Here is a 12,487-nt window from a genome sequence, read left to right as displayed (position 1 = left end):
AAGGGGGATGCTTGAAGTCAATAACACTGCTGCTTAACTCGATTAATGAACAACAATACGAACAGCAAACGAACAAACAAACAAACAATGAGAGAGTTAAGTGAAAAACGTGCAAACGAAAACGCAATAAAGAAAAAAAGAAAACATAACTCGGCGGGCAGCAAAAAGTAAAATAAACATGCAATGCAAAAATATTTTCATTTCTTCAATACAATTCATTATCGAATACGATTCGATTACTTCGCTTCGCAACCAAAATTATGAAGGCATAAATCAAAGCGAAATTTGTTTTTTCGAGGGAGGAGCGCAAAGGAGGGCAAACAACATAAACTCTGCAGTTAAGTGACGAGACTTTGACTCACCTGTGGTGCCATTCCAATGTTCGCCGAGGTCAGCCCGGCGCTCTGTTGCTCGTTGTAGGCTCCCAAAGAGGCGAGATGTTCGAGTAGCTCTCGATTCTGCTGCAGCAGCTGTTGAGTGCGCGCCTGTGAAGGAAATTATAGGAGAGAGGAGGAGGTAAGTACAAGTCGAGAGTAGTTGAATTTTTCTGGTATTTACCTGCGCCTCGATGCGCGCATTTGTCTCCGAGATGAGCTGCTCACGCACCAGCATCAATTGTCCCAATGCCTGACGCGTCTGCTGTGCCTGTGCCTCCAGCTGATCCTTCAGCTGTGTAATCTCAGTGCGCGGTGATGACGGCGATCCTGGTGATTTGTCCTCCACATCGCACTAGGAAAGAATGAAGAAAACATTTCAAATTCCGTATTTTCTTTACCTCATACTGTTATAAATTCCACAACTTATGTGCACTATTTATAATTTATTTTATTTATAGTTCGTATCTCGCCAACTTTTATTAACTGTGTAAAAACTATGCCAGGAAAACTATTTTGAAATTCTTTACGTTGTTTACATTTCATTTCAAAATAAAATAAAAGTACTTTTTTTATGTCTAGGCGTCACGAGCTTTCTCGAAAATTACAGCGAAATGTATTATTTTTTATTTGGCGCATGCTGAGTCTAGTACACACAAGACGTATACTTAATTTTTAAGCGTTGCGAAATTTCTAGAAAATTTTGATGAGCAAATTTTCGAATTCGATTTAAATCAATTCTATGGTAATTGAACATATAAATGCTCCATTTGCTTTGTTATATTTTTAGAGAATTCTAAAATGTATTTATATTTATTTTACAATTATAAATAAATATATAAGGAGAGAGAGCGAGAGAAAAGGGCTTAGAATTTATTGCAATTCTATGCGATTTGTTGGCTTTGCTTTCTATTTTTCTATTTACACATCGAACAATGAAATATTTGTTTACATTGGTTTATATTTAATTATTTTGCGCATGTGATGTTTATTTATATTAAATGCACAATCAATTTTTAAATAGTCACGAGGTTGAATAGAGGGAGCTTTAAAAAAAAGTGCCTCGATATAATGTGAATTCAAATGTTATTTTATTGTCGATGCCTTTGTTTTTACTTTAGGATAAACAAAGCATTTGTTGTTGGTGTTATTTTTGAATATGAAATTTATAGAAATGAGCTAAACGAAATACAGATTCGTACTCTATTGGGTTTTCACTTTGGTGGGCCACTTTATGGCATTTTAATTGTTAAATTCTTGAATTTAATATGCTGATAAGTGCTTAATAATTACTTCAATACGATTTGATAGAAGTAGGGGAATTTCTACGCAGATTTCTACTCACCAGCAAGTTGGACGATTTGCGTAGACTCGACTGTGTTGGCAGCAGCTCCAAGTGGTTTGGCCTCTGTGGTTGCGTGTGGTTCAAATCGGGCGTTATGGCCAAGTGATCTATAAATAACGGAGCAGAATGGTTACAGATTTGGTAAACGCAGCTACGAGTTCAAGTTAGCCATTTATCAAGGTCGCACTCACACACACACACGGTCTCACGCACACATACTTTCACACACTTTCATACACCTGCTGTTCCTTTGGTCAGCGGCTTTTTTTGCACTTAATTTCCACTTAATTACAGCAGCTTGATTTCAATATTTGTTTTGATTATGCTGCGCATACAATAAATAATGATATAATTATACACACCCCACTTCGTCCCCCCTTCGTCTCCCTTTAACATCATTTCCCACCCAAGAGTCCTGCATAGTTGATTGCCGTGTTTATTTTGGGTATTGTTCGCTTGATATTTGATTTGTGTGCAAATATTTTAACAATTTTCTGAGAGATGCTGCAAAAACTGAAATTTAATTTTCATCGTAGTTTTCCATTTTTGTTTTTGCCGTTGCGCGTGTAAATGAAAAGTGGCCAGCGATGATGTGGAAAATCGTAAAATTCGTAACGTAAGCGAGGGCGAGCGAGACAGAGAGAGATCATATAAATATTTCAGCTATTTGGCGCTCACCTCGCACCTGAGTCGGAGGCTGAGGCTGCTGTGACTGCTAATAACTGCGTATTGTTTCACTTGAAAGCATTTGAAAAATTTTCCCTCGGCTTTTGCAATTAGTTTGACGCATTTAATTGTTCATATAACTAAATTTTGCCACTCACACCTCACTGAATATTATTTGTGAAACAAGGATTTTGAGCTACGCAAGGTTAAAATTACGACTACAAAATGATTACGCATGTGATGCACATGTTTTACTCCAGCTATTTTCGTACATCGATCCATCAAGTTTACAATCGAAATGACCCAATTACCAATTGAGTAGAAGACACAAATAATGCCTAAACATGCCAACAGCTGCAAGTCCACGCTAAACAATTAGTTTGAACAATAAAACAAGCTGTTAACATCAGTGCAAACAAGTGGCAAAAATAGACAACTTAAAAGTGCTCAAAGTTCTTAGAATTTCCCTTTCAACTTACAGCTTAGGATTATGATAATGTCTACTTTGAAATTGTTTATAATCATAGCAACAGTTAAATTTATTTAACTACTAGAATTCATCCGAAATTATAAAACAAAACAAGAAATAAACGCTAACCATTTTTCATTAGAACAAAATATTTCGGTAATATTTTTAAAATATACCAAATTATTATATACACAAATTTACATTAGGTATATTAATATATTACAACTTTTAAAATATGCCATAAATTACAAAATATACCAGATGGTCCATAATAGCAAATAACTTTTAGAATATTAAGCTGAATGAATCAATCTCACCAAACCAATGAACATTAAAACTTATGAAATTAATATACCAAAAAATACTAAAATATACGAAATGATACTCATGGTATACTAATATGTTACTACATTTAAAATATACTAAAACATACATGTGGTATATTGATATACTACTACATTTTAAATCCGGATTGCAAACCAAAGCAACTATAAAATTATTTTTTAAATAATCTCAAACCAAAATCAGGAATACCAAAATTCATGACTCAAGTTACGCTTTATCGACTCTATTATTTTGTACAAATTTGAATTTCTCTTTAAATTATTGTAGGGAAAAAACTATAGCATGCTTTTAAGCTGCATTTAGTAGTCAAAACCTTGTCCCTGACAACAGTCTCTTGTGGCTTTTGAATTAATCGCTGAGCGATTATTATTAGGTTTTATTACTATATCATGTACATGCCATCTTTCAGCATAGACACAAAGGCAGCATCTGTTGCTCATAAGCTCAAAGCGAACACAACCCACATGGCACATAGCACACACAACCCACAACAAACGGCAGCTAAGCGAAAATAATTTTTTTAAAAAGTCAACAGACGCCCGCAAAAATATGAATATTAACAAGTGAGGACGCGTTGCTATGAAATAATCGACTACAAAATACCCTGCAATAATCAGAATTAAAATTAAATAATGCATTGCATTCCTTTGACTAAGAACTATGTATCAACTGTATTATTTCAATCATAAATTACAGGGTATTCATAATTAGACCGCCATATATAGAAAGAGCAGTAAAAATTTGTGCGGTTTGCAAAAGGCAAATAAATATATTAATTATTATTTTTGGCACACGACCGTCTTGGCCATGCCAAATGCCAAATGTTGAATGCCAATTGCGGTCTCCTGTATGCCGCCTCCAGAGCAGCCACGCCCATACGCCTATACGCCACACGTTGACACGTGATTTTTGCGTGTAACACGGCGACAAAAGTTTCGGTTTTGTATTACAACAGGTAAACGACACGACGAGCTTGCTCGAAATGGCGCAGCGAATGAGCCAAACACAATACGTCTATAATCATCCATCCATCTGTCTGTCTGTCTGTCTGTCTGATGTAGGCAGAAGAAGTCGCCGTCGCCCCATTCAACTCATACTCGAGATACTTGAATATATTAGCTATTTTCTGCGAATTTTCAGCGAATGATGTCGTGCGCTTGTTTTAGACGGCAGAAGAAACAACAGAAGGTGGAGAGAGGCAAAAGAAAAAGATGAAATTGAAATATTTCTTTCTGTTTGGTTTTACGTTTTTTTTTTCTCTGTTGTTTTCTTTTTTTGTGCCCCTTCATTGCTTATTTCTTTGGCAGCGACGACGTGGCGTTGGTGACGTCAAAGTGCTTCGAAAATGGTGAAAAGCCGCTTTGAGATGATTGGAAAATTAAGGCAATACTCGTGTACGCGATGAAGTGTTTTTTTTCGAATTTCTGCCACACACATGCTCAATATTTCAATGCTTTACATTATAGAAATACGTATTTTTTGTTATGGTAATGAAATGTATTAATTTGTTTAATTTCCCCATTGCCATTCGCTTTTAATTGTTTATTAATTTTTTTGTTGCTGCTTTTGCTGCTGCTGCTTAAATTCTTAAATGTGCTATCGTTTAAAATGTCCTCTGCAGTTTACATTGTCTCTGTCCAAGTTGTGCTGTGCTGTGTAAAATGCAATTTAAATGCAAATTTTGTGGCTCGCTTTGCATCGAACTGAATTCGAAATTAAACAGCAACGAAATTTGCATTGCAATGCCAAAACTGAAACCCAATTGCAAAACTAATGCAGTCCAGAAGGGGCCACAAGTGGCCAGACGACACGAGACGAGACGAGTCGAATCGAGTTGAGTCGTTGGTTATCCCCAGGAAATGGCAAAGTCAGCGAGACAACAGTGTCAACGCCAGCTTTTCATTTATTTATTGCGAGCAACGACCGAGATGAGAGTGGGCGAATCGAATCGAATCGAATCGAATCGCATCGAGTCGGGTTATCAGACGTTTTATCATGTATACGAGTATGTCTCTGTATCTTTATCTTTATCTAATTGCTGTGCACTTACCTTTCTTTGGCGTATCGCTGGCGAGCACACAGAGTCCGCCATCGTCGCTGAGCTGTTGCTCGCTGATTTGCTCCACATCGAGCAGCTCCGACGATGAGACATCGGAGCGTTCGTCATTGGGCTCCAGGGAATTCTTATGAAGATTAAATTTGTGGCACACTTCAAAGGCTTGTCCGACGGTGCGCACAATGCGCATGGCCTGAGACTGCAAAGAGAGAAGGGAGAACATATATGTTATACTAGATATATGTTGAATGGGTAACAAAACAATTAATATTAATCCGCTCGGCAAGCAATTAAGTGAGCCAAGCAGTTGGCAGCAGTAGCAGCAGCAAAAACAAAGCAAATTACGTATACGCCCCGTGGCGTACCCACCTCGGGATCACTTGCCGCATTGCCGGCGCAGGAAATTGCATCCTTTGTGCGATTATTGCATAAATTATCACAGTCCGACCCACAGTGTCCCATTGATGTGCGCTCCAATGGCGAACTGCGACGTCGCTGACGTTCTTGTTGTTGTTGCTGGGTTTGTTGTTGCTGTTGCTGTTGTCGTTGTCCTGCTCTGCGCTGCTGTTGCTCGGCGAGCAGCACGACAACGGGTGAGAGACCCGCCTCGATGGGCTCCCTGAAAGAGAGCTTCTTACGCGGCTTATCCGTCTTGGGCCGCTCCAGCATAATGCCTCCAGCCGAATTGCTGCCCCCGCTGCTCAGACTCGAGCTGCTCTGCTGCTCGTAATGCGAGCAACCATCACTGAGACTCTTGCGACGCTGCAGCATGTGTCGCTGCTCGGAGCGTTGATACAGCTGCTGTGCACGACGCAACGCCTCCGGCGAAGCAGCGTAATGGTCGCTGGGCAACCGCTTGAACTTGAGACGCGCCTTCAGCACATCGCCGTTGCCATTGCTGTTGCCATTGCCATTGCTCGTGGGCTGCTGTGGCTTATGCTGTGCTTTGCTTGCTGCCACCGGCTGCTCCTTCTTGATGAGATACACCGTGTTCTCGTCGTCATTGAAGAGTATGTGTCGCGGCTTACTGTCGATGTAGGTGTCATCGAGAAAACGCTGCGCTGCCAACGAGGATTGCACCAAAGCTCGAGGCGCCAGCTCGTTCTCATTCTCCACGCAGCCAATTAGTTCACGTATGTCGAGACTTTTGTTGCGTGCCAGCTGCTTCTGTTTGCGTTGCGCCTTCTTGGCCACCGAGAGCGGCGATTGCGGTGGCTTCTCCTTATGCGGTTTGTCCTTGTCCCCGACGAGCATGTCGCGTATAAGTCCGCCGCCGCTGCGAAAGATATTCCTGTGATAGTGCACTTCGGCTGGCTTGTCGCCCATCGCTTGTGTTTGTTCCCCCAGTTTGCTGCACGCTGCTGTTGAAGTTGCAATCGCTGCGGCGGCAGCAGATGTTGCTTTGCTGCGACTGCGTGGCCAGGGAAGAAAGTCAAAGGCCTTGGTGATGGGACTGCGTGGATTGGAGGCATCGGACAAGTGTGGTTGCTGCTGTTGTCGCTGCTTGGAGGCAGCGGTCAACGCTAGACTCTTCTCGTGCTTCATGGCCAGCCAATGAACTGTTGCTGTTGCTGTTGCTGTTGCTGAAGGTCGAATCAAAGCGAATCGAATTGATTTGCCAAACTCTTTGCTAAGTTTGTCCCACACACACACTTTTCACTTTTCACGGTATTTTCTTTGCTTTCACCGAGTTCAATGCTGTTCACAATTCGGCGGCTGGTTCAATGTGCTGCCGATATTTGTTTTTTGTTTTCAATAATCGCGGCCAATTAAGAGACTATTAATTTCATAATTGTTTAGAGCTGTCTGTTCGTTATGGCTATTATAACTTTGACTGTGACTGTGGCTATTGCAGCTCCTTGGCCCAGGTTGTTCACACATTTCCAAAACATTTGTTCGCACCTTCAGTTCAAGTATACATTTTCTTTTGTTGCTGTTTTTTATGCGTATTTTTTTGAGTTATTTGCAATTATTGGTTTGGGTTTTCGTCTTGTTTCCTATTTTTAAACAATTTCGATTACTTTAAAATTATTTACTTTCATTTTGCGAATTGCATTCGTTAAAATTTCTGCCAGCTGCATTTTCGGGTTATTCTTGGTTCCTGCTCTGCTGTCAATCTCTTGTGACTTTTGTTTTGGTTTAATCATTGTCAGACATCAAAAATCTCCTAAAGTGAATGATTTGCATTCGTTTGAATCTATTTTGCATATATTCGCACTCAGTTCGCAGTTCGCAGTGCTCGATGCTCGCTTTTCGTTTCTGTTGATTTGCATGAATCAGCTGATTGCATTTTGACTGGCACAAAGACAAGCGTTTGAAGGTCTGCTCACAGCGCGAATTTAAACAATTCGTAAGAATTGTGCTTACTAATTGAACTATTGGCGAGTTTCTCGCTGATTCGGAGAAAACTAATCTGCGCTAAGTAAATTTCTAAAATTGTCAAGCGTTTAATTTTGCTGAGATAAATTTAATATTGCAAAAAAAAAGAATTAATCAAGAAATCAATTTTTAAAGGCTAGCCTAAGCGCTCTATTTCAATTGTAGTTTGTAGAAGAATTTAGTAATTAGTAATTTGTGAATAATCAAATCAAATCGAATAAAGAATAATATGATAATCAGAAATACTTTTGTTAGTGATTAAAGATCACTTTTTATTTGTAAATGGTTTTCAAATAAATTATAATATTTTTCATGAGCATTTTTTTACATTTGCTGAGAAAATTTATTTAATGCCGAAAAATATTTCAACTAAGAAAAGTATTGTGAAATTTAGTTGTCAATTTTTTTAATATCAAAATTACTAAACCAAAGAATACATTTCCTAATTAGCATATAAAAATTATATAATTACTAAAAAAAACGAAAGAATTTTCTCTATAACACATAATAATTATAGTATGAGATGAGTTTTGTAATCAGAATTACTTTTCTTTATGATTAAAGATTATTTTTCTTGGAAAAAAATTTGTAAATAAATTCTAATATTTTCGTAAGCATTCTTTTTACTTTTCGAGAGAAAGTTTATTTTTTTCAACTAAGAAAAGAAATTTTAAATTTGCAACTGAAGTCTTCGTTATACATTACTAAACAAAATTAAGAATTTTTTTGATTAACATATAATAATTATATAATTATTAAAACAGACGAAGACTTTTGTAATTATATATTGTACATTAATCAGAATCATTTACTCACTGACTATTGAATATTTCTTGGTAGTAAAACTGTAAATCTAAGTGTTTCAAATTCCAACATTTTTCCTAAGCACAGTTCTTCAATACAAATTAGTTATTTAAAGTGAGGCTACACTCTCCGTAAAGGGTATTTAGAATTCAGCCTGTCGAATGTGCCAATTCATTGGGAGCAATATGATTATGGATAGCGCTGAGCATAAATCATTTTCGCTCGACATTTTCTTGGGAATCTTTCAAAGTGCCTGTTGCTGTCGCCAAGAGTCTGTGTTTGTGCTTGTGTCTGGGTTAGGTTTTGGCTCTGTATTTGTATTTGTGGTGAATCTTTAGTCGTACACTTATTTGCTTGTCCATCAATGTTAATTGTGCTGCTGAGCACTTTGTAGGGCGACAACAACAACGAGAAGGAGAATGAGAACGAGACAACAACAACTAGCAGCTAGTAAGCAAGATGGCATTAACGAGACATCAATTTGAATTATTTTGACAAGTTGCAGACAGAATTACTCGATGTTTGCACAACCGACATGAAACGGAATTACAAAATCGCCCGGCACTTAAAAATCTGATTTATATATAAATCACAGAGATAACACACGCATATAGTATCTCGGTTTGGTTTTTGGTTAAATAAACATTGCGTATACGCAACGTGGCAAAAGGTGGCAAAGGTGTCGATTGATTGCTTCTTCGTGCGGTGCTCAATTCAATTTGTGCTGACGCAATTGCCAATAAATCAAATTGAAAACTATAAAAAAAGCTGAAAAGCAAGTAAAAGAAAAACTCTGCTAAATTGGCTCAAAGTGTGTGGCAATATGCATTTAGTTTCGAGTCACCACATCAAATGGAAATTTAAATAAATATAACATTGCTTTGGCTGGAAAACTACTTGAATATTTATGGTGCATGGTGTTTGCGAAAAGATCGTTAAAAAAAACAAAAACAAAACTTTGTGCTTCTTTGCCTTTGTGCACACATCACATATTTATGTATTTATTTGATTTTTAATTTCCATTTTCATTTGACTTCTGCTAAAGCCAACGAAAGTCTGCCATGTTCCATGTTTTGTTTGTTTTTTTGCTTTGCGCCTTTTCGTTTTTCTTTTGTCATAAGGGAAAATTTTACAGAAAATCTTTTGCGCCACGCACTCGGCTGCCCTTCCACACTCCCCGCCCCCTGCTCTGCCACGCCCCAACGCATATGTAAACGGTTCGTTGCTCGGGCTCGTTTAGTGCCGCATTTTAATGGCTCACACCCTGTGAAAATGTGGTGAAAGAGGTATGCCAACACTTGAGTTCCGTCGGCTAGCTGTGACTGGATTAAAGGGTAACCGCTAGTCGTTCTTTAATCCAGTTTGCAGACGCAGTTTATAGCGCAGTTGCTGCATGTTTACTGTGGCCATAAGTCGTGGCATTGGCATTGCCAGTAGCTGTGGCATCGGCAACCGCAGCAAGCAGCGGCAACCACAGGCGCCACAGTTGCTGCAGCTGCTGTTGCATGTTGCAAGTGGCGCGTTGCAGGTTGCAGTTTTACGAGCTGCATGTTTCGCACGTGGTTAAACCTGCATTTGCTGCCTCGACAGTTGCTAATTAACTTTTCATTAGTCTCGCCAACCAAAAAAAAGCGCACTCAAAAAAATTTCATTTACATGAAATCGTATATATATTTATCCGAATATATATCTGTATATCTGTGGTTGAAGTAGCCGCAGACTTTTGTATTTTGTTATAGTCGGTATACACAACAAATTGCAGCACACATCCTACATATAGCTCTCTCGCTCGCTCTCGTTGGTGTTCGATTTTCGAAATACTTTAGAGCAGGCTATTAAAATAATGGATCTATTTTGGGTTTTAAATGCAAAAACAAAGGCAGAAACAGCGACGGCAAAGAAAAGGAAACTCAACCGCAGACTAATTGAAAATTCGACTGTCGAGAATTTGTGGCTGCCATTTTGGGGCAAAACACATGTATATATATAATATAATAATACGTATACGCAGCGTAATACTTTGCCATTATGAATCAAACTCAAGTCTTTGAGAATTATAAATAAATAGAGAGCAAGCGAGAGCGATTCATAAATATGCCTTGGCACATCACGTGTTGATTAACCGTATTAATTATTTATTTATTTTGGCCTTTTTAACGCTACCTGTGGGCAATTCCCCTCATTAACAAAAAATGTATGCGTGGGCCGTCGGAAATGATTGAAATCGTAATGAAAATTGGAAAATTAAGTTCGATTGCGGCATTTTTACGAGTAATATGCATAAACAAGTTTAACAAAGTGCGTCAGTCCATTCTAACGATTGTTTATATTTATCTCGTAAATGGAACTAATTGGGTTTAATTATAGAGAAAAACTCTTTCTGTCTTTCTAGCCACTTGGGACTGTTATGCTTGACACGTTTTGCTCCTGCAATTTATTTTGCCGGTCCCCAAATTTTAATGATTTGTTTGTTGTTGTCATCTATACACATGTTATTATTGGTTTTTCTTGTCGTTTGTTGTTGTTGGTGTCGGTTTTTCCATCATCTTTGCTCTTAACTGATTGGCTGCTCGCCTGTTGATGGCGTCAGCAGCAATCCAAATCGCACCACAGCCCATGACAAACACTTTTCACATATTCTTTACTTTTCATTTTTTTCAATTTCATTTCGGATGATCTATGGACTAGCGAAATATTTTTGTTTAAAGCATCTGACATGCCATTGCCTGAATTTATTTAATTAATTCCTGTGACATTTTCCATATTTATATTTATCTTTTCAGCTGGCAGAAATTTCATTTCATTTTGCATTTTATTTATCTGAGATTTGTTTGTATTTTACCAAAATATTTGTTTAGTTTTTTTTGTATCACTTCACTGCACTTTACACACACATTAACACACACACTTATAATGCAAATTGCATAATTTTATTCAATATTAAAGTGTATTTTTTTTTGTGGAGCATTCAACGCACGTCTGAAGCGTCGCACCGTCGAGAAGATACTGGACAATGGCCGATGGCAGAGACGATGCCAATGGCGACGGCGATCTGTGATGGATCGCCTGTTTAGCCGGCGCGTTAGAGCTTTTCGCTTTTGGCCACCAACAAAAAAAAGCTTTCGGCACTCAGCTGTTAACGCGCTCGTATGTTTTGTTCTTCTTTGGACAGCAACACGCTGCGTTTGTTTTGCCCATTGTGGATTGTGGATTGCCTGCTGGGTTACCTCTGGGCGCCAGCATGGCGTATACGTGATACGCGTTTCTTGAATTTGTTGCTTTTTTGGCCATTGCAACGTTTTGCTGACGGCCGTTGTGACGTCACTGCTTTGTGTTTCGCGGAAGTAAACAATGGCAGTCAAGGCAGCAAGCAGGCAAGCAGGCAGGCAGCAACGCAAAGTGCCTTTTCATTTTCATTTATAATTTTTCACGTTGCGATTTGCTCTAGCTTACGGCTGCTTAGCCATAAATCAAGCGTTTTCAACACTTTGTCTGCTGTTTATTTTGACGATCCTGAGACGATCGCATAATAATGTGTACAAAGTGCAAATTGCGTTGCACTTTTTGCCTGTTTATTGTCGTTAGTAGTCGCTGCACTTGCCACGATCCCCCCAACTGACGCACACACGTCGTATACGCAATAATGAAGCAACAAACACACGTGCCGCAGACGTGAGGCAAAAACTCTGTCTCTGTCTCTGTCTCTGTGCTGCTAACATATTCTGGCCTTAATTTACTGTCTTGCCTGTCAGACAAATTCGACAGACGCTGTCGCGTCGTCTGCTTGTCTCTCGCTTTGTGAACCCAAACCCGAAATACTTTGCGATAATTGAAAATAAGTGCCTTAAATAGAAATGCCAGACTTGACATTGCCTCGAGGCATAGTTGAAGGCCAATCAGGCGAAACACAAATACACACAGACGTTTACTTTGACTATCATAACATCTTCAAATTGGTTTTGTCTATTTGTTGCACCGCAGCGTAAAACAAATCAAAGTAAATGCATTTCTGAGGCTGTGGCTGTGGCTGCCACTGCGGCAAACTACAA

The 12,487-nt window shown here is 38.8% G+C and overlaps 1 protein-coding gene across 6 annotated transcripts in view; it reads right to left on the bottom strand.

The window, feature by feature from the left end:
* Positions 1 to 12,487, bottom strand: part of LOC132793053 (capon-like protein) — a 55,598-nt gene that overhangs the window by 4,104 nt on the left and 39,007 nt on the right. For 2 of the 6 annotated variants that reach the window (XM_060802654.1, XM_060802658.1), the window contains exons 6-9: positions 5,250 to 5,456; positions 1,720 to 1,826; positions 559 to 729; positions 363 to 485 (exon numbers count right to left, since the gene is read on the bottom strand). In XM_060802654.1, coding sequence (XP_060658637.1) covers positions 363 to 485; positions 559 to 729; positions 1,720 to 1,826; positions 5,250 to 5,456 — 608 coding nt within the window. Of the gene's footprint in view, positions 1 to 2; positions 30 to 362; positions 486 to 558; positions 730 to 1,719; positions 1,827 to 5,249; positions 5,457 to 5,624; positions 7,253 to 7,291; positions 7,313 to 11,280; positions 11,407 to 12,487 lie in introns of those variants that run through there. The other 4 variants (XM_060802657.1, XM_060802653.1, XM_060802655.1 and 1 more) reach the window with 4 other exon arrangements.

Source organism: Drosophila nasuta, chromosome 3 (assembly GCF_023558535.2).
Source record: "Drosophila nasuta strain 15112-1781.00 chromosome 3, ASM2355853v1, whole genome shotgun sequence".
Classification (NCBI taxonomy): domain Eukaryota; kingdom Metazoa; phylum Arthropoda; class Insecta; order Diptera; family Drosophilidae; genus Drosophila; species Drosophila nasuta.
The sequence above is the reverse complement of the archived record's forward strand: the minus strand, read 5'-3'. Positions and strand labels throughout refer to the sequence as shown.